Source organism: Lithobates pipiens, unplaced genomic scaffold (genome assembly GCF_037356315.1).
Source record: "Lithobates pipiens isolate NorthernLeopardFrog02 unplaced genomic scaffold, aLitPip1_a1.2 Scaffold_13, whole genome shotgun sequence".
NCBI lineage: Eukaryota > Metazoa > Chordata > Amphibia > Anura > Ranidae > Lithobates > Lithobates pipiens.
The window spans coordinates 9,018,946-9,041,571 of record NW_027507718.1 but is presented as its reverse complement, the minus strand read 5'-3'; the positions used below and the strand labels follow the sequence as shown (position 1 = coordinate 9,041,571).

At 40.4% G+C, this 22,626-nt stretch overlaps 1 protein-coding gene across 2 annotated transcripts in view; it reads left to right on the top strand.

The window, feature by feature from the left end:
• DAPK1 (death associated protein kinase 1) overlaps positions 1–22,626 on the top strand; it is a 226,725-nt gene that overhangs the window by 162,463 nt on the left and 41,636 nt on the right. For both annotated transcript variants that reach the window (XM_077474824.1, XM_077474823.1), the window contains exons 12-18: positions 1,226–1,345; positions 2,763–2,861; positions 2,993–3,091; positions 3,786–3,884; positions 8,733–8,930; positions 14,210–14,407; positions 18,096–18,194. In XM_077474824.1, coding sequence (XP_077330950.1) covers positions 1,226–1,345; positions 2,763–2,861; positions 2,993–3,091; positions 3,786–3,884; positions 8,733–8,930; positions 14,210–14,407; positions 18,096–18,194 — 912 coding nt within the window. The remainder of the gene's footprint in view (positions 1–1,225; positions 1,346–2,762; positions 2,862–2,992; positions 3,092–3,785; positions 3,885–8,732; positions 8,931–14,209; positions 14,408–18,095; positions 18,195–22,626) is intronic.

Genomic DNA, 22,626 nt, shown 5'->3' with positions numbered 1-22,626 from the left:
TCCGATTAGATCCAACCACTGATTGGTCGAATATTTACCAGCAGGCTCCTTCAGTAAAAGTCAATTGAGTGATCAGCTTTTGTGGAATGGGACCACCCACTGACAGAAATTTGTTGACGTTCACACGGAGTATTACCAGCTTTACAATGCTTCAGTATTGTGGGCAAACTACAATACTAGAGTTGGAGAACTGGATATATTGGAATATATCGAAACTGTTTTACATTTCATTGTAAAAGATGCCTAACAACTCTTTAGTCTTTGGCAAGAAAAAAAACAAAAACTTATTTTGCTGCAGTTTTTTGAATGAAACTCTACTTTTGCTAGGGAAAACATTCTCTCCAGGCTAGTTATATAGGTTGGGAGGATTTTACAAGCTTCATTTTAGTCTTTCTTGCATTCAATCTGAAAATACTGAAACATACCATTACCGTATCTTTAATGGGGCTTGTTCACACCGACTTACACATTAGAATGGATGCAGGCTGATGTCTTTTGTATAGTAGCGGTGAGGGGCGATTCCTTGAGTTGTTACATTACAAGGCACAGGTTTATTTTATTTATTTGTTTGTTTTTTGTTTTTTTTTCTAAATGTCACAAAATGACATTTCTTTCTAAATGTCACAAAATTACATTTCTATCACCAAGATGCAGCGCATTGTGAAAAAACACCTTCTTTTTAAGCCAAAGTTGAGTGTTCATTTAAAATAATGACTGTCGTTATAATTTGACAGTGCGTTTGAAAATTCCTGCATTTAATGAAGGGTTCCTTTTTGGCATGGGTGAGGGCGATTAATTGGGGTTTTAGTACTGTGTCCTATAAGGTATGCTATAAAGTGCCCCGGAGTCCACAAAACTGGGCTGCTTTTATTAAGATGAAATGTTCTTGTTGCAAATGATTATTGTTATACAGGATTTATATAGCACCAACAGTTTGTGCAGCACTGTACAACATTAGGGCAGACAGTACAGTTACAGTTCAGTACAGTTACAGTTCAATACAGGAGCCGTCAGAGGTCTCTGCTCCATAAAGCTTGCAATCTAAAAGGAGTAGCCCTCTCTCTATTCTACGAAGCCTCACTAATGGTTGGGGAGATTGTCCATCACATTGATGTGCACCAGAAACTCCAAAATAGGTTAGTTCATGATGGTGGCCAGTGTAAAATGCTGGGGTTGGAGAGTTTAATATCTGATAATACCTAATCCCATGTTTTTATTATTGCAGGATGAAGAAGATTCTTTTGTTATGAAGGCCATCATTCATGCCATAAATGATGACAATGTTCCAGGTTTGCAGCACCTTTTAGGGTCGTTGGCAAACTATGATGTAAACCAGCCAAACAAGGTAAAATATGTTGTGTTTTTTTTTTTTTTTTTTTTTTTTTTTTATGAACGTCCTGTTTATATTGTATTTAACCACTTCAATACCGGGCATTTTTACCCCCTTCCTGCCTAGGCCAATTTTCAGTGCTGTAGCACTTTGAATGACAATTGCGCAGTCATGCAACTCTTAACCCAAATAAAAAAAAATCTCCCCCACAAATAGAGCTGCCGCTATTCTTCTGCATATTTTTAGTTAAAAAAAATCGCAATAAGCATATATTGATTGGTTTGCGCGAAACTGTAAATGTCACTGGCAGGGAAGGAGTTAACACTAGGGGGCGATCAAGGGGTTAATTGTTTTGCCTAGGGAGTGATTCTAACTGTAGCCGGAGGGGAGGAGACCGATCTGTGTTCCTCTGTACTGGAAACACACGATTGGTCTCCTCTCCCCTGACAGTACGTGGACCTGTGTGTTTAAACACACAGATCCATGTCCCTGCTCTGTTACCGGCAATCGTGGGTGCCCAGAGGACATTGCATCGGCATCCCTCCTGCAGACGTCATTTGACTATGGGCAGGGAAGGAAGTGGTTAAAAAATCCTACACTGTCTGTCCTCCCTATGAGAGTGTTTAAACACAAGATCACGACCATTATCACAATCCCCCTAATAACCAGAACTTTTTTGTTAGTTTGAATCTAAAGTATAGTAGTACACAATCCTATTGTTGGGATGCATCTTGCCTCAGGAGTGGGCAATGCTACTAGGTCTGAAGAACTTCATATCCCTGCTTTTAAGGACCTGTTGACACCTCGGTGCGCATTGCATTTCTTTTGGTAACGCACATACGTGAAAGGGTCATAAGAGTTTAAAAAACACACTATACTGTAGCACATGAATGAGATTTCTATTTGAAATACATTTTTTTATACAGTAACATTTATTTGCACAAAAACCAATATAAAAAAACGATATAAGGGAGAAAGCCAAAACTACTTATTTGCAGTTTTTTTAGGTTGAGGATTACTAAGTATTATTACAAGAGCAGCGACTGCCATTTAACTAACACCTCCAAAATAAGTTTTCTGCAATGGAAGCCTCCCTGTTTCTTTCATAGCGGGTTTACTTTAGGTTAACAACCATATAGGCTTCGTCTAATACTATCTAAAGTGCATAATCTTGGTTTACATCAATTAGAAGCCAAGGTAGCCTTCTCAGCTCATGTCTGGAGAAAAAGGAATAATACAAGATACGTTTCTCTAGTCGGTCAGTTAGCCACCTAAGTATACTGTCCAAATCCTTTGGCTCCCACTGGCTATTTAGGTATTTAGTGCAAAACAGCTAATTATACTGTATGTAGCCTTTAGAAATGACAATTGTGGATCAAGTTTTTGATGTAGAGTTCAGTTTTCTCATCCCTTTGCATTGGTTGTTTTTCAGCATGGCACTCCTCCACTATTAATTGCTGCAGGCTGTGGAAACATTCAAATGCTGGAGTTACTGATTAAACGTGGGGCACACATTGATGTGCAGGATAAGGTCTGTATCGGTCTACAAAAATGTGTTCTTCCAACTTACCCTTGAATAAAGGCTGTATGGCATTGTGTTGAATATGTTTACCCTTATTGAGACTGAAACACTTTTTTTTTTTTTTCCCCATTTTCTCTTAGGCTGGATCCAACGCACTTTATTGGGCCTCTCGGCATGGTCATGTTGAGACATTGAAATTCCTCCATCAAAAAAATTGTCCCTTGGATATTAAGGATAAGGTATAATTTCTGATTAACAAATTGCTCCAGTTATTTCATATAATTGTTAATGTGAAAGTGTTTAAATGCTCGCTGGCATTTGGAAAGGGTTAGTATATTTATCCGATTGCACTAAAGCGTATGTCATGGCAAACTGTGTGTATTCTGGTCACAGGTCACTTTTGTTGTGCTACATTAACTACTTACTGAATTTTGTTGGAGATGGGCAATTGTTACAGAGCAGTAAATGGGAAGGAAAAGGGTAGAATTTAAAGTAAGGTTGAAACTGTAGGTACGATCGCTGAAGTTTGGAATACTACACGCACACATTAGTCATCCATATCCTCCTTATCTTAGCTTGCACACATGCCTTTTTTATGTTTATGACAAAGTCAATAATTACTTTTCTCTCTATGCTATGCAAATGCTTACCAGTGCAATGCTCTTTTTACCTGCTGATATTGCACAGTTCACAGGCAAAATGATTGGGATTTATTTCTAAGGCAGTGTAAAAACAGTAAGGCACAAAAATCAAATTTCATGCTTATTGATCTTGACTACAGTAAACTGAAATCTGATTATGAACTGCAATGGTTTGTAGTACAATACTGTGCAGATACAAGGGAAGCTTGCAGTGTTTTCTTTATTTTTTTTGCATAGAAAGTTAAGCAGTTTATGTTTCTTTTTAGCATTTTCTGACTTTTTTATATTGTAGTCTGGGGAAACAGCCCTGCATGTCGCAGCTCGCTATGGTCATGTGGAGGTCATCCAGTATTTGTGCAGTATTGGATCAAATCCAGACATTCAGGACAAGGTATGTATGTGTTTCTAGATGGTATTAGGCTGGCCATACTTTATACAATTTTCTTGTACACTTTTTCCTTTAGATTTACCAAAATTATATACAGTGGGGAAAATAATTATTTGATCCCCCTGCAAATTTTGTAAGTTTGCCCACTTACAAAGAAATGAAAGGTCTAACATTTTTATCATACGTGTATTTTAAATCATAGAGACAGAATAGCAACCAAAAATCCAGAAAACCACATGATACAAATGTTATAAATTGAGTTGCAGTTCAGTGAGTGAGTAAAATAAGTATTTGATCCTCAAATAAAACATGACTATGTGGAGAAACCCTTGTTGCCGCGCACAGAGGTAAGACGTTTCTTGTGGTTGTAGTGACCAGGATTGCACACATCTCAAAAGGGATTTTGGTCCACTTTTCTTTACAGATCATCTCTAAATTCTTATGGTTTCTTGGCTGTCGCTTGGCAACACAAAGTTTCAGCTACTTCCATAAATTTACTATAGGATTAAGGTCTGAAGACTGGCTAGGCCACTCCCTGACCTTAATGTGCTTTTTCTTGAGCCAGTCCTTTGTTGACTTGGCGATATGTTTTGGGTCGTTGTCATGCTGAAAGACCCATCTTCAGAGGGTAGAAGGTTCTCATCCAAGATTTTACATGGCCCTTCATTGTGGCAAAGTCAGTCTGTACCTTTAGCAGAAAAACAGCCCCAAAGCATAATCTTTCCACCTCTGTGCTTGATTGTAGGGATGGTGTTCTTAGGGTCCTAGTCAGCATTTTTCTTCCTCCAAACAAGGCGAGTCCCCCTCCTCAAGAAGGCACATGTACAGTCATGCCAATGAACATCTAAATGACTAAGTGAAGGATTTGAAGAAAGTGCTGTGGTCAGATGAGACCAAAATTAAGCTTGTTGGCATTAACTCGACTCTCCATGTTTGGAGGAAGAAAATGCTGACTTATGACCTTAAAAACACAGACCCCACTGTCAAGCACGGTGGTTGAAACATATATGCTTTGGGGCTTTTTCCCTGCTAAAGGTACAGGCCAAGTTTGCCACATTGAGGGGCCAGTGGAAGGGGCCATGTATTGTAAAATCTTGGATGAGAACCTTCTTACCAGAACATGGAAGTAGGGTCCGTGGATGGGTCTTCCAGCATGACAATGACCCAAAACGTACCATCAAGGCAACAAAGGAGTGCCTCAAGAAGAAGCACATTAAGGTCATGGAGTGGCCTAGTCAGTCTTCAGACCTTAATCCTATAGAATTTGTATGGCGGGAACTGAAACTTTGAGTTGCAGAGACAGCCAAGAAACCGTAAGGATTTATCGAAGATCTGTAAGGAAGAATGGACCAAAATCCCTCCTGAGATGTATGCAAACCTGGTCATCAACTAGAAGAAACGTCTTACCTCTGTGCAACAAGGGTTTCTCCACCAAGTACTAAGTCATGTTTTGCTTGGGGATCAAATACTTATTTTATTAACTAAACTGCAACTAAATTTATAGCATTTGATTTATGTGATTTTCTGGATTTTTGGTTGATATTCTGTCTTTATTATTTAACATACACCTATGATAAAAAATTGTAGACCCTTAATTTCTTTGTAAGTGGGCAAACTTACAAAATCTGCAGGGGATCAAATACTTTTCCCCACTGTTATGAGATCAAACCTAAACACTTTTAATCAGGAAGGCCCTTGCAGTACAGTTGAAGATGATCTAAAGGAAATTGAATAAGAATACTGTATGGCCAGTGTAAATATCCAAATGTAACTTATTACCTCCTTCTGTTGCATAAATATGTTATGGGAATATAAAAATAACAATCTTTTCCAACAAAGAGTTAATTTAAATAACTGTTTTTCTTGTCTAGATGCCTGCCTTGTACAATATAATTCTTTCACTATGTATTTTACTTGTCGTCAAGGAGGCTTTCCTTCCCTTTTCCATTGCTTAAGTGTGTGATGTGTGTTATGGCACCCCAATGCACATTTATCTGCTTTAGTGGGAACAGTGCTTCGAGTTGAGGCTCACGAACAGTGCTTTGAGTGGGAGACGCAAGCTTTTTTCCGTGACACACTATGAATAAGAGTTAATGTCTTTATATGCATGAAAGAGGCACAGGGGACCCTTTTGCAGAAACGTTTCCACACAAATTGATCAGTTGTATGGTGTCGCAGGGAGTTTTTATGCTAGAAAAATAATAAGCGCCTTGGATTTTGTACAATGCCTGCAAATGTCTGTTTATAATGCATACAGCAGCATTTTGTTTTTGTACTAAACACAGTGACGTTTTTACCAATATAAAGTGCTGGGCTAATAGGCAAGTTGTTGTTTATATGTAATAAATTAAATGTTATAACATTTCCTTCTTTTTTATAATTTCTTGTGAATTGGTTAGCTAATAATTTGCATTGTAAAATGATGATCCACAGCATCTATGTATTTAAAGTGTATGTCAAGTCAAAAAATAATTTTTTTCTCTTTTTAGAAAGTGCAAGGACGTGTAACTCCTCATACACATGACCAGACTATCCAGGAGACTAGGTCCGACGCTATAAAAAAAAAAAATCAGACGGACCTAGAAATAGAACATGTTTCAAATCTATCCGACGGACTAAAAATCGGGAAAGCCGTTCGTCTGTGTGCTAGTCCGACAGCCCAAATACAACGCAAGGGCAGCTATTGGCTTCTGGCTATTGAACTTTCTTGTTTAGTCCCGTTTACGTCATCACGTTGAAAACAAATGGACTTTCGAACGGACTTAGTCCAGTCGTGTGTCGCCAAGTCCGTTCGTTCAGAAAGTCCGTCGGGAAGACCGTCGGACCTAGTCCGTTGAAAAGTCCAGTCGTGTGTACGCAGCATTAGAACCTCCATCAGGTTTTTAATGTTATTCAAGGCTTCATTAGCGCGATTTTCACTTTTCTGGTCTGCTGGCAACATTTTGTCAGACAGGAAGTAAGGGGAAAAAACGAACAGAAATTAAAATCTAACGGGGGTTCAAGCTTCCCTACTAAAAAAGAAAAAAAAAAGTTGCTGTCTGTGTTGCTGTTGGAGATTTTTCATAACTTCTGTGCGATAAAACTGCAGCAGGTCAGGCTATCTCTGTATTGGAGCCTTGAACAGCAGTAGAAACCTGGCAAAGGTTCACTAAACCTTTCCCCCCCTCTATCCAAAATTGATTAAAAAAAAAGACTTTTGGATTGACATACACTTTAAAGGTTCCACTTTACATGTTGGTGTCCAAACACGGTTCCTAGCAGATGACTGCTGTTTCTTTCAGCATACTGAATGGTCAGTGCATAGAGGTTGATTTAAGAAAACTGGAGAGTGCAAAATCCTGGTGCAGTGGTGCATGGTAGCCAAGAAAAAATAAATTAAAAAAATGGAAACCCATTGGTTTCTATGCAGATCTGCACCAGATTTTGCACTCTCCAGTTTTAGTAAATCAACGCCATTGTGTTCAGTTCAGGAGCCTTGCTGATCTTAATGGCATCATATTGCAAGGGCACACAGTGAGGGCTAATTTAAACAAGTGTTGCACTTTTGAAGAGTGATTCATTGTGGATTGCTATTCAAAGGGTGTTTGACAGGCGGTGAAGAAAGAATATGTTGCCTCCTCTCCATTTTTGTTTTTACTCCTAAAAGCCCGCACTTTCATGCTCCCAACCCCACTTATTTGGATGGGTTGCGATTCACCGAATACAGTGGGAGGGTGGTCATTTTTGCTATCCTGAGATGCAAAGCATCATGGCTGCAGCCTACATATCGCTAGATGGCTGCATTTGCAGTTTGGGGGTTGGCAATAATACAGGTCAACCACCAGCATGAAGTGTAATTTAAAGTAGAAGTAACGGCAAAACCTAACTAACTCTAAGCCTACTCTCAGCCACCGGCTAAGCCTAAGCTATCTAGCCCTCTAAAGAAAAAATGACTATACTTGCCTGTTCTGCAGCCACACGGTCCGGTCTCTGTGTGCGGGAGAAAGCCAACACTGGCTGGTAAATGCCTGGAAAGTGACACTACCCATAGAGTTATTATGAGTCTTCCATTAGCTGCCTCTCCTACACACATGAACCTGCAGTTGACAGCTCAGCCTGGGACTGGACCGAAGTGGCTGCAGAACAGGTAAGTATAGAGATTTTTTTTCTTTACAGGGCTAGATAGGGCTTAGAAGGTGGCTGAGAGTAGGTTTAGCGTTAGTTAGGTTTAGCCTTTACTTCCATTTTAAGCCTCAGTTACACATTTTTTTAGACCTTATGACCCAGGTTCACTTAAATATCCATAGACAATGGGACTGTCACATAGACAGTGCAGCAGCTGAGACGTTTTGGAGTTGTGTGGGCAGAGCCTGATGGGAAGCTGAAGGATTAGTTCCCCCTCATGTACCGTGCGTTGCACTAATGCATGTATTGCAAAAGTGGGCACTGGCAGCTACCTATAACAATGTTTATAGTTTGTAGGCCATATGGCTAATTCTTTCTAATTACAGATTTCTTTTTTTAGTTACTAAAAATTAGCTATCAAATGGGTGGGACATGGGGCAGAACCCTTTTTAAGGCTTTGGTTGTGTTGGAAGAATCTCCCCTATGGGGAAGATGGCAATGAAAAAATTAACTGCATTTCCAACTCTTGAAAAGTACTTTCATTGATGTGTGTCCCAATTGGAGCGATTTCTTATCCCGTTCTCTCCTGGATACCACTCAAGAACTAGAAAATTTCCCCAAGAGATAAAAGAACAATAAAAACTTTATATAGGTTGTAAGTGGAAACATTTTAGCTGGAGTTTCACTCTGGATCTCTTGTTACAACTAGGAAAAAAATGTAATGATTAATGTAATGTTCCTTTCCAGGAAGCCGAAACCCCATTGCATTGTGCTTCTTGGCATGGCTACTATCCTGTGGCTAAAGCTCTGTGCCACGCTGGCTGCAATGTCAACATTCGTAATCGGGAAGGCGAGACGCCGCTCCTCACAGCCTCTGCCAGAGGATACCATGATATTGTGGAGTGCCTGACTGAACATGGAGCCGACCTTGATGCAACCGACAAGGTGAATGATTCCCGCCGTCACAAATTACACACATTGGCGATCTAGGGCCATTTAGGACTGCAAATAACATCTTCTCAAACACCTAATCGGCAGTTGGCAACCTGCAATTCCTCAATATGAAACCCCACTAGTAAAATATTAAAATATAACAGAGAATTCTCAGTAGGATGTAAATGCCAATCCTTGTGTGCAATTTTTACCTGCACAGTTTGGTTCAGTATAGTATTTCATATTCTCTGGATGGAAAATCAAATAAAATTATAAGCTTGCCTGCTCTCTGCATGATTGGATGTTGAATGAAAGTCCAGGCACTGAGTAATATTTCTAACATTAGCACTTCATAAATCAGCTCCTTCATTATTTAGCTGTGTCCACCGTATCTCTGTGAATGTTATATATTACACCATAAAAGCTGGTACCCCACTGCACTCAAGCTGTTGTTTTATAGAAAAACTCAGCACAGCACAGTGTAACTAAAGAGATGTAGCTTGTCAAAATATCCTCCTTGTATCAATCTGTTACTTAGGGAGCCATTTTCAGGACTGAATGAATATTTATTATGAGAATGTAGCATATTCGATCACTAAACAAAAGGGAAGGAAGAAAATGAAGACGGGCCCTTCATATCGTAATCCGAGTTAGACATTATCCCCATGGTTATTGAGAGATTGTGATCGTTTCTTGTTTTTATGTTTAGATTTTTTTTTTGTTCAGTGATTCGGTTCTCCTGTGTTTGTATGTGTTCTTTTCCTTAAAGTGAACCTGTGTCCAGATTGCTGAATGAATACTTAAAGTGGTGTTGCCACCAAAAAATTAAAAGCTGCTTAAAATTCGTAAAAAAAAAAGTTGGCAAAAAAAATTTTTTTTACTCACCTCTAAATACCGGTTGCTAGGGGGTCCCTCGTAATCTGCCTTCTTCATTGCCCGGGCTGGTGACATCACTTCCCCTCGCGCTGCACATTCACCTGGGACCTGTCACGTGTCGCAGGTGACTGTACGGAGTATCACGGCGCCCTGTGGGCGCAGTGGGTGCCCGGCTGTGAAGCCACAGCCGGGTGCCCACAGTATGCATGACAGCGCCGCGAGCGGAGCGGGGAACAAGGGGCTTCGTTCCCCCGCATCGCTGGATCCTGGGGGCAGGTAAGTGTCCGATTATTAAAAGCCAGCAGCTGCAGTATTTGTAGCTGCTGACTTTTCCTTTTTTTTTTTTTTTTAGGGGGTACCCCACTTTAATAGCACTTTAAAAAAAATGTCACCATTCTTACAAAAATACGAAGATAAAGAAGGGCTTGTTTTAAAGTTCATAAAACAAGCTTTGTTTACAATTAAGGCGATCTCTGAAAAGCGATCCACCGCAGCATAGGAGCAGATGACAGGTATTCAGGAGGTGTCTGTTCACACCTGACTGCTCTCCAGATCAGTCCGTTTACACCCGCCCATCCATAGGGGTGAATGGACTGTCTGATCAGGTCCGTCTGTTAGTTTTTCATTGGATTGGAGTTGTTGTGTGAAAAGGGCCTGCCCCTGAATCTTGACAGCCTTCTAATTTAAACAAACAGCAGGCGTTTCTTAGCTGTTAGAAACCAGTCTCCTAGAAGGGTCAGAGAGTGCTTGTATTTTATTTTTATTTTTTATCAATAACAATTTTATTTAACGTTATAACAAATACATTTTTAATGCATTGCTTTTTCAACAAACATAACAATAGCCTTCTTTCTTATCCTACATGGCTGTGTTATTTCCTGAGATTATAGTTGCTATCTTTCTGGTTTCTGTGTACTTTTCTGTTCGTATCAGATTATTTTGACTATTACTTAAAATTGTTATCAACCAAACCTTTCAACTTATGTAGTGAATAAGAATTCCAGATCATTGTGCTCCTCCCAGCGGTGCCACAGCTCCCAGACCATGTTATGCGCGTCCAGTCGGTCCCGAATCCTTACTGTCATTCTCTCCATCAACTCTGCATCTCTAATCCAGCGTATAGAGCTCCTTCAGAGGGAGGGGATCGGCGCTTCCAGTTCAGTGCCACCAGGCAGCATGCTGCTGTGAGGACGTGCCTGACTAGTTTCTTAGGTGGAGCTGGGGTTTGTCAGTGGTGATAGTCCCAGCAGAAAAAATTTAGGGGTGATGGGAACCGTCTTCTCTAGAAGACGGGTTAGCAGCTGCTGAACTAGATTCCAAAAGGGGGCTATTTGCGGGCATTCCCAATAAATGTGGAATAGTGTTCCCTTGGCTCCCATGCATAGTCAACAGCAGTCTGAACTGGCAGGGTAAATGGCGTGCAGTACATCTGGGGTCATGTACCAGAAATATAGAATTTTGTATATATTTTCTTTGTAGAGCATGCAGACCGAGCTCTTGGACACCTGGGTCCATATGGCCCTCCACTGATCCATGGGTATCTCCTCATCTAGTACCTTTTCCCACTTAAGCATTTAGTATTTTATATATATCAGAGATCAGTCCTCTCTGGGCAGAACCTGCCAGGATAAGGTTTTCAAAAGGAGTTGGTGGGGAAAATTGCAGGTTTGGTGCAAATAAGGCATAGGCATAGGTGTTAAGGCATAGTGGCGGATTTGGAGATACCCGTAGAATAACTGCTTTGGGAAATCAAATTTTGGTCTGCAGATCTGCGAAGGAATGCAGTTTGCGAATGCAGGGATCCACCAAGCTTCCATAATGGAAGAGCTTTCTTGTGGGCCAGGGGGAGGACATTTGATGGGTTAGACTGTCTGGCATTTTGGGGTTACAGGCAAATGAGGTCAGGAGCGAGCTGTCCGAGGATAATTTGTGTTTTTTCATCAGTTTACGCCACAACTTCCTGAGCTGCGTTATTGGGCCCAGCATCCGTGTGGGATCTACCTCTGCATTTGCACTCCATAGTAGATTTTTTGGATGAACTGTGGCTAGCCATAATTTCTCTATTTTGGTCCATTTATTATAAGATCGAAGTGTGAACCAGGAGGTTATCTCCTTCAGTTGCACTGCTTGATAGTAGTTAATTAGATTGGGGAAGGCCTGTCCTCCATCCATCCGTGCCACCTGTAGTACCGAACGTGGGACCCTGTGCCTTCTGTGGTTCCAAGTGTAGTGTAATAACTCAGCTTGTATGTGTTTTAATTAACCATAGGGAACTGGGATGGGTAGGGTTTGGAAGAGATATAGTAATTTCGGGAGGATAGTCAACTTCCCTGATGCAATCCGTCCTAGTAGGGAGATATGGTGTTTTTTCCACTGTTGGAGGAGAGTTCTGATTTTGTGGAAAAGAGGGGGAAAGTTTTCCTGGTAGAGGGTTGAGTATTTGGGGGTGATATTGATCCCTAAATATTTTAGGGAGGTAGTTTTCTAGCTGATGGGAAAATTGGCTTTTAAGTGTGCTGCCTCCCCTTCTGAGGTGAGAGTGCTTTTTTTTTAAGCGCTTTTAGGCCCCTTTCACACGAGCAGTCCAATCAGGTGCACCTGACAGTTTTTCAGGTGAACCTGATCGAAAGCTTCATGTTAGTCTCTGTGTGGCTGGATGTTAATAGACATGTTTTTTTACATCTGATTACCTCCCAGTCTGTCCAGGTTCAAAGAAAATGGCAAAGTTCTGTGTCCATTTCTGTTTTTTTCAGGCCTAAATATAACTAATCTAGGATGTAATTGTATGTAAACAGATGCGCTAATGTGTACACTCAGCTGCCTATCTAAAATGGCTCCGGTATTTATGTGCACCAAAAAAAATTAAGTAAAATAGATGTCGCTAAAAATTAAAAAGTGTCCTCTGAACAGCCATGTGGGCAGTTCAAACTGCTGTGAATCAATGAACTACAAGCACCAACAACCTTTGTGACTGTCAGCTTGTAGTTCTCGATTAACTACCACGGCACTGTTGAGCGTTCTGGTAGTTCACTGGTTCTTCATGTCAGTGTGAAACTGCCTGCCTGTACGAGGTACGGGCAAACAGCTTACACTGATAGTTTGCAGAAGACCTGCATGCCATCAGCGATCTGCTAATCACTGGTGCAAACAGAAGAAAATGGAAAAAAACTGTTGCAAACCAGTGTGATCATGAACACTGAAGGTCCTATAGGTGAATCATTGTACACATGGGCATCATTAGGTATAAAACAGTCCTTTAACAAAACTTAACCGTCCAGTATATGATAATTGATGGCAGCTGTCCTCAGAGATGAGCCAACTCTGTGGAATGCAAGCAAGCAAGACAAAACATGAAGTGCCACCTGAGTGTAGTATTTAAAACAAGCGGTTTAGTCACAAGAATAGGAACACTTACAAGAAGAAGGTATAAAATAGGCTCACCAGGTGCAAGGGGGGCTGCTCTGATCCATTCCACAGACATCATGCTGCGCACAGAAGGCACTGGTGCTGTGGAGAGGCTGGATGGCATTCTGTAGTCACAGAGAAGCCGTAAGAACCACCGTGAAATGCAGGGTGGATGTGATGTCATTGGGGGTAGAACAGGCTATATGTTCGGAGCTCTAGCTCCTTCTAATGGCCTCAAGAAGGAGCCGGAGCTCCCAGCACCTAGCCTGTTCTACCCCATAATGCTCTCTCTGTGTGTATCCCGGCCATTTCCGGTGACGTCACATCCGTCCTGTGTTTCGCAGTGGTTCTTCCGGCTTCTCTGTGACTTCAGAATGCCATCCAGCCTCTCCACAGCACCAGTGCCTTCTGTGCGCAGCGCGATGTTCGTGGGATGGATCAGAGCAGTCCCCATTGCACAAGATGGTCCTATTTTATAACACCTTCTTGTGATTAAACTGCTTGTTTTTAATACTACACTCTGGTGGCGCTTTCTGTTTTGTCTTTCTTGCTTGGTCACTGGTGCATTGGTTTTCAGGCTCCTAAAGCAAAATAAGTAAATGCACATTTTTTTACCTGCAAAAAAATTTGAATTTTATCATTTTTTGTTTAATTGTGAACTTATCCTTTATGTATATCAAACTATTTACATTCTTAATCTGGGCACAGGTGTACTTTAAAGTCTCAAGATTTGATGACAGGAAGATTACTTTTCCCCAGCATGTACAGCAAACCTTATTGCTACTGTATATGCAACATTATCTTGCTTGGGATCAGAATATTTTTCTAGGTCTATTTTGTTTTTGCCCCCTTCCAAGCTAAAAAAATTTGAATTGAAATATGTGTGTCATGTCATGAAAATGATTACTGCCAAAGTTTTACAATTCTGGTAGATGTTAGTGGCCATAAGCATACAAGAAAAGGAGACTGCAATACGTAAATGTGAATGTTTTTCTGTGCGCCTCTTCCAGGATGGTCACATAGCCCTGCACCTTGCGGTAAGAAGATGTCAGATGGAAGTAGTTAAAACCTTGATCAATCAGGGGTGCTATGTAGACTTCCAGGATCGCCATGGTAACACGCCACTTCATGTCGCCTGCAAAGATGGCAATATTCCTATTGTAATGGCACTGTGTGAAGCAAACTGTAATTTGGATATTACTAACAAGGTGAGCTACTGGTAACAATAATGCTAAATATTTGTGAATCAAGCTAGAATTTAAAAATGCCCCCAAATATCTACAGCAAAATTGTCCTATTTAAAAAAAAAATGTACCTATAATTATTTTCAGGCTAATCAGACAATGACCATTGCCAGTATAATAGACCATATTGTTCTTATATCTACAACAACTATTGCACTTACCAATAGGAGCTATTCTAAAATCTGGTCTTTAAACAATATATTTCTTCCTATTTTCTGCTGGTTGATTGATGATGTATAATTTATTAATCACGCTCGTTGTTACTGCGGGCTAGCTGGGCTCTGATGTAGGAGTTGAATTAAGGCCCAGTTGCTTTCTGTAAATAGTTTAGGCAATATAATTTTAAGCATGGCAGCCTCTCTTTTTATTTTTTTATTGACGTTTTGTAGTTTTAGTATTGTATTCAGTGTATTACTATAAACACGTGGAGAGTCAAGCATGTCAATTTCTGTGTCTGTGTGTAGGTATGTTTCATTTACATGTTAAACGTATGTCTAGTAGTCATTTTTTAATTATTACAAGTCGAGTTTTTTTTTTTTTGTTTTTTTTCCAGGTTGTTGTTGTGCAGGACATAGCTAATTTTACTTGACACATCTTAAGCCAAACTACATGATCTCAAAAAAAAAAAAGAAAAAAGGAAGCGATCAAAACTTCAGTTTAAAATAAATTCAATCAAAAAGTGTTCATTCAAACTTCAGTGGCACTAAAGATTTTACATAGAAGCTTGATAGTCTATAAATCCAGCTAAAACCGGAATACAAACATAGTCCTTTGCATATAATAGTTCATAAGTGATTAATCTGCTCTTTAAAATGTTCGACCATCGATACATCTAGTGCTTAAGATCCCTCTAGGAATTGCACTCTCCAGAAACAAGATCAATCAAAGCCTCGTGGTGTATGTGAAGTGGCTACGATCACTGCCACATGAACATCCATCCAATCCACGGTGACCGATCAGAAGACCAACACTCACGTCCTCTGATTCACCAAGATCCGGTCAGCTGAAAGCTATCCGTAATACTCGGGAAAATAAGGAGAGAGGAAGCCTCATAGTTTAAAACTGTAAAGTTTTTAATAACCAAAAAAATCCCCTTCCTTTAATACAGGGGTCTCCAAACTATGGCCCTCCAGTTGTTCAAGAACTTCAATTCCCATCATGCCTAGTCATGTCTGTAAATGTCAGAGCTTTGCAATGCCTCATGGGACGTGTAGTTCTGCAACAGCTGGAGGGCCGTAGTTTGGAGATCCCTGCCTTAATACATTAAAATTACAAAGGAATAGTAAGAAAAAGGCATCCAATAAATGGTAGCGCGGTGCATTCAGTTCTGTCAATTTGACCACCTGTTGGAGAGCTGTAATCATCCGTGGTGGTTCCCAGGAAGAAACAAGATCACTTCTGATGGAATAAAGAACACCACCTCTTGCATTATCTTTATAGCATGGGAGTGGTGTTCTGTAGCTCACAGTGGTGAACTGGGCAGGGTTGACAATACCACTTGGGATTTCAGTGCTGTAGAGTATTGAGTAGCTCACTGGATTAATGGCAGGATCAGCTGGTATTTTTCTGTACTTGCAGCATATTTACAGGGACAAATTATGGAGATATTTGCATGTATTGGGAAGATGTTTTTTGCACAGATTTACAATTAAAGTTACAAAACTGAGCCAGTTTCAGCTGAGTGTATGAGGAATAAATGCATAAGCAGAGGCTACCTTCAGTGAAAGCCACATGTCAAAATAATCGGGAGATAATTTTGAATCTGCACATGTATGGACATCTTAGTTTTTCCTGGGACTTTTCTTCTACTTATTCATTGTTTTTATCTTCAGTCAACATTTCCCAGGCTTTTGACAGGTTTACCTAAAGGATTGATTAGTATCTAGAATACAGTGGATCTAATTGTAGACCTGTTAGAAAACATTGGTGAAGCAATTTCGGTGGTCTTTTTCTAGCCAGTTTGCCTTGCAATGTGTGTTTTGCTGTTAAAAATACTTTACTGTAGAATGAAGGGTTTGGTATCTTGATATAACTACAAGACTACTTTCTGACAGCTACAAAGTTTCAGTTGTAGCAAGATTGTGTCATCCTTTCTACAGCCAGTTCTACTTTGAACACAATAAAATTATTTTGTCATCCTCCCTCAAAGAATTGCCAGGTGACACACGTAGTCTAGCCATAGATTGATTTTCCCTTTTAATTTAGTGAGCATATGATTATCCTACTATTTGTAGCAATTATTCGAATGATTTCTTTTTAATAACTGTCACGGAAAGCAACCTCTTTAGATTATTTAAACCCTTACATCAGTCGTTTCCAAACTGCGGCCCTTTGCTTGCCTTTTTTCGGACCTCTGAGCACTATTCCTCTGACACACTAACAGTGGGGCGCGATTCGTCTCGCTGACGCCGACAGTGGGGCGCGATTCGTCTCGCTGACGCCAACGGTGGGGCGCAATTCGTCTCGCTGACGCCAACGATGGGGCATGGTTACCAATGCCAGGATATTTTCTACTCCCACTGGCCTCACTCCAGTCCCTCTAATGTCTGAAGGACAGTAAACTGGCCCTTTGTTTAGAAAGTTTGAAGACCTTTGCCTTACATATACTCAGTGAAGTGACTAGCCTCAGGTGATACAAAGAGATGAAACAAGTCCTGCCACATAAGTTGTGCCTGCTTATCTGCAGCATTTTCTTCATTACAGCCATTCAAAGTACAGATTTTAAACAGCATTTCTCAACAAATGAAAGCAAGGGGCAGGGATCTGATGTCACGCTGAACAGCATAGAGCAGGGAGCTAAGTGTAATCTGAGACCTGGGTGGATGGAATAGACGCACCCCCTTCTACACAGCTAAAACTCATATTTTAAACGTTGTAACATCATCTCTGCATATAGAAAAAGCCGCTTTACCGTGCACCATGAGGAAGGATCCAGCTAGTGCAGATATCATTTTCTGCTAGTATTCCATGCTGCTGTTTAAAACGACAGGGTTTGTATGCCAATCACTGTTTTCTGATTCTGCCTTCTTCATCTGCCAATAGACATAAAATTAGTGGACTACTCGGACTAAGAATCTGAGATGCCGTGTCCGCCCACCACAGCCATCAGCAGCACAATTACACTGCTGTTCGTTCGTTCTATGGAACTGCACATGCTTGTACAAGACCAGTGGCTGGGGGAATAGTGGCCATAGCAGGAAATGTAGAACGAGCCCTGATTCTGGGATGCTGATGCTAGGATTACTCATTTCATGTTTAACTGTGTGCAAAAAAAAACAAGATGAGCGTGCATAAAGATAGGAATTTAACTTTAAAATATTACATAACTGTTCTGCCCTTTACAATAAAAATTACCACTGGAAAATCATTTCTCCAGAAACCTGTTTTTTTTCCCCAACTGGTGATCCTTTTTCTTGCTTATTTTCAAAAAAAATTTTCTTTTAATCCTTTTTTTTTATCAAATGATAAATTGAGTTAAAGTAACTGACCATTTGCAGACCTTGTTGATTGGTGGTCTTAAAGCTGATGTTTTTTTTTTTGAATATTATTGCACAGTTAAATTGGTCTAGCTTGTACAAATGTAAGTATGCATATCTTAGCCCTGACATTATGCAGTATGCTAACATACATTGTCATTGCTCTTTTATTCTAGTATAACCGGACCCCGTTACACCTGGCAGCCAATAATGGTATTCTGGAAGTTGTTCGCTACCTTTGCCTCTCTGGTGCCAACGTTGAAACGTTAACCCTGGTAGGGAAAATTACCATTTGAAGGGTTCTTTTAGTTTGTAGATTTATTGTAAAGAAGAATAAAAACCATTTCTTACGATCAGATTTGTTTTATGTCCTTTAAAGTATATCTAATAGCAAAACTCTTTTTTTTTTTTTCGTTTTGGATGAAGTGCAGTGGGATTAGAATACCTGCCAGGTTTTTATTGCTGTCTATTTGTCATGCTCACTTTTATCACTGAAATTGAAAGTAAAAGAAAATCAGAAATTTGGTTTTTTTTCCAGACAAGTAATAGATTTTCCAATGGGGATACTAGTTCTGGTGACCTGGGGGTTCCTAAGGCATTCCCACAATTTGCAGAGATTTTCTCTCACTTCCTGTTTGGCTATGGGACAGGATGGCGAAAATAAAACTGACAGAGGATATTCCTCCCTTACTTTATCCAAAATTAAAAAAATAAGTTTTGCCTATAGTTCACTTTAAATTTACATTTTTCAGTAGTCCCAGTCTGAAGAATAAAGAATTTAAAAGTAGATTGCTTCTCGGGAATGATGGCAACTGAGAGTTCTGCCAATACAGGCAGCCATTGATTAGGATGTACATACAGCATCTCACATGGAGTACACCCCTCACATTCTTGTAAATATTTTATTATATCTTTTCATGTGACAACACTGAAGAAATGACACTTTGCTACAATGTAAAATAGTGAGTGTACAGCTTGTATAACAATGTAAATTTGGTGTCCCCTTAAAATCGCTGGCAACAAAAGTGAGTACAACCCTAAGTGAAAACGCCCAAATTGAGCCCAATTAGCCATTTTCCCTCTACAGTGTCATGTGACTCATTAGTGTTAAAAGGTCTCCGGTATGAATGGGGAGCAGGTGTGTTAAATTTGGTGTTATCGTTATCACTCTTTCTGGTCACTGGAAGTTCAACATGGCACCTCATGGCAAAGAACTCTGAGGATCTGAAAAAAAGAATTGTTGCTCTAGATAAAGATGGCCTAGGCTATAAGAAGATTGCCAAGACCCTGAAACTGAGCTGCAGCATGATGGCCAAGACCATACAGCGGTTTAACAGGACAGGTTCCACTCAGAACAGGCCTCACCATGGTTGACCAAAGAAGTTGAGGGTGCTCAGTGTCCTAACCAGAGGTTGTCTTTGGGAAATAGACGTATGAGTGCTGCCAGCATTGCTGCAGAGGTTGAAGGGGTGGGGGGGGGGGGTTAGCCTGTCAGTGCTCAGACCATACGCTTCACACTGCATCAAATTGGTCTGCATGGCTGACATCAGAAGGAAGCCTCTTCTAAAGATGATGCACAAGAAAGCCCACAAATAGTTTGCTGAAGGCAAGCAGACTAAGCACATGGATTACTGGAACCTGTGGTCTGATGAGACCAAGATAAACTTATTTAGTTCAGATGGTGTCAAGCATGTGTGGTGATAGCCAGGGGAGGAGTACAAAGACAAGTGTGTCTTGTCTACAGTCAAGCATGGTGGTGGGAGTGTCTTGGGCTGCATGAATGCTGCCAGCACTGGGGAGCTACAGTTCATTGAGGGAACCATAAATGCCAACATGTACTGTGACATACTGAAGCCGAGCATGATTCCCTCCCTTCGATGACTGGGCCGCAGGGTAGTTTTCCAACATAACGTCCCCAAACACACCTCCAAGATGACCACTGCCTGAGGGTAAAGGTGATGGACTGACCAAGCATGTAACCAGACCCAAACCCTATTGAGCATCTGTGGGACATCTTCAAACAGAAGGTGGAGGAGTGCAAGGTCTCTAACATCCACCAGCTCCGTGTTGTCAATGGAAGAGGACTCAAGTGACAACCTGTGAAGCTCTGGTGAACTCCATGCCCAAGAGGGTTAAGGCAGTGCTGGAAAATTATGGTGGCCACACAAAATATTGACACATTGGGCCCAATTTGGACCTTTTCACTTAGGGGTGTACTCATTTTGTTGCCAGCGGTTTAGACATTCATGGCTGTGTGTTATTTTGAGGGGACAGCAAATTTAGACTGTTACTGTACACTCACTAGTTGATATTGTAGCAAAGTGTTATTTCTTCAGTGTTGTCACGTGAAAAGATATAATAAAATATTTACAAAAATGTGATGTGAGGAGTGTACTCACATTTGTGAGATACTGTACATTAAAGAACCAGCCTCCCAAAAAGAAAAATGTGCCAGAGATTTTCAAGAAAGCTGTACTGCATATTTTTTTTATGCTGAAGCTTTTCTAATTGCTTGGTGTTACCTCTCTCCCCTAGTGGTACTTGCATTCACCGAGTGCAGATAGTATGCTTTTGATATCCTAAGATATGTACATTTAGCTTCTTTAAAATATTGTTAGTCTATAAGGCATGATTGTGCCACCTAAATTTCAAGAATACATTTAAAGAAGTATTATTAAAAATGTCTTTCACTATTATCTCTATGGCATTAAATACATGTATTACCTGGTCCCTGATGGAGAAATGTCATATTTGGGTTACCCTGCCAGCGCTCCAGACTCCAACTCTTCAGCAAGTATTCCTATGGAAAGCCACCTTCCATGGGGGAACCAGTGCATGCTTGCTCCCCAGGTGCACTGCCTGCCTCTATTGACATAGAGCGGGCAGCTCCGCCCCACGGCCTCGCTGACTTGCTTGCCACAACATTTATTTGACAGCAACGGGAGCCAATGGCTCCCGCTGCTATCAATCTGCCCAGGGAGGAGGGAAACGGCAGCAAGAGCCGCGGCTCTTGTGCATATTGCTGACTCAGATTAGGCTCGAGTAAGTAAAAGAGGAGTATATTTAATTGGAGTTCCGCACCTAGGTGTGTGCTGAGCTGCTGCTACCTCAAAAGAAAACTCCACAAGTGAAGTCAAATAATTCAATTAAACAAAAAGAGGAAAGTGTCGCTGCCTTCCAGCTCACGTGAAAAGATTCCTGTCAAACTGCCAATGTAGTGACAAATATAAATGGCAATGGCATATGTGTATATCCCAAATCTCCTATGCCAACTCTATAATAATAGGATAGTGGATTGGGGATATTGTGAAAAATTAAGTGTGTGTGTGTGTGTGTGTGTGCGTGTGTGTGTGTATGTGTATATATATATATATATATATATATTAGGTTCTATATAAACCTCCTCTAGGTGAATCAATGCCTCCAATATATAGTGCCCAAAAATATATATATCCCCAATCCACTATCACTTATAGGCTTGGCATAGGAGATTTGGGATATACATGTATTCCATTGCTATTTATATTTGTCACTACATTGGCAGTTTGATAGGGATCTTTTCACGTGAGCTTTCCTTTTTGCTTAATTAAAGTATTAGAGGAGGGCGTTGGGAAATTTTGGTGATAAGCCTTAACCTCCCTAGCGGTATTCCCGATTGTGGCTTGGAGTTAATTTTCATTACCAAAAGCAGTAACCCTGAGCCACACTCAGGATTGCATCGCAGTATCCTGGTACAGGTTACTTACCTTGTCTCCAGGATCCTGCATTGTCCTTTGCCCGATGTATTACTGTTCCGGGCTCCGTTCCCAGCGAGATTTGCGACACATGGGGGCAGAGCCCTGTGGCAAATTCAAAAAAGTACAAAACGCATAATACACTGTAATCTTTAGGATACATTACTGTATCAAATCATTTCATATCAGTTTTGTCTCTAGTGCTTTGTCTAGTCCCCCGCCTGCACTTATATTTTATATATACTGTTTCTGCCTGGAAACTTGAGAACGTCAATGACATCCAAAAAGCGTCCACCCACGTCAAAAGCGCTTTTAGATCAGCTAGAAAATGCCGATAGTGAATAAGAATCACTTGCAGAATTGAGCGATAGTGATTGGTGGGGAAATTCATCAGACACTGAAAGTGACGACCGCGACGATTCTGCAACTGACCAAATTTCAGTGTTTATTTGATTACATTATTGAATAAAATGTATTATTATTATATTTTTTATAATTATTTATAGTTATTTATTCTATTATAATTTATGATTTTGCGTTTCAAACTTTATCATACCCGGGATATCTACTAGACTCTTGTTTGGACAGATTTAAGTGAGTTATCCCTAAGAATTACAGGCCTACAATATAAAATGCCAAATTTTCATGCAAAACAATGTACCACTTTGACATTCAAAAATCTGACATAATCATACCGCCAGGGAGGTTAAGCCTACCACTTTAAAGTGGTCTAGTTGTTTCACAATATCTATGAAAGCAAGCCTCCAAAGTCTAGTTACCTTATATGACTTCATGCTATAGGAATGTCATTGTAAACTGACTATATGGACAAGCCAGCCTACTAATCTCCTTTCTGGAATGTGTTATCTTCTTTAGAAGGTAATTTTGCTCTGATGCTGGTGGGTTGACCATGTCCTTACATTCAAGTCCTATATATACTACAGCTAGAACTTGCAATAACTGTCTCACCTCA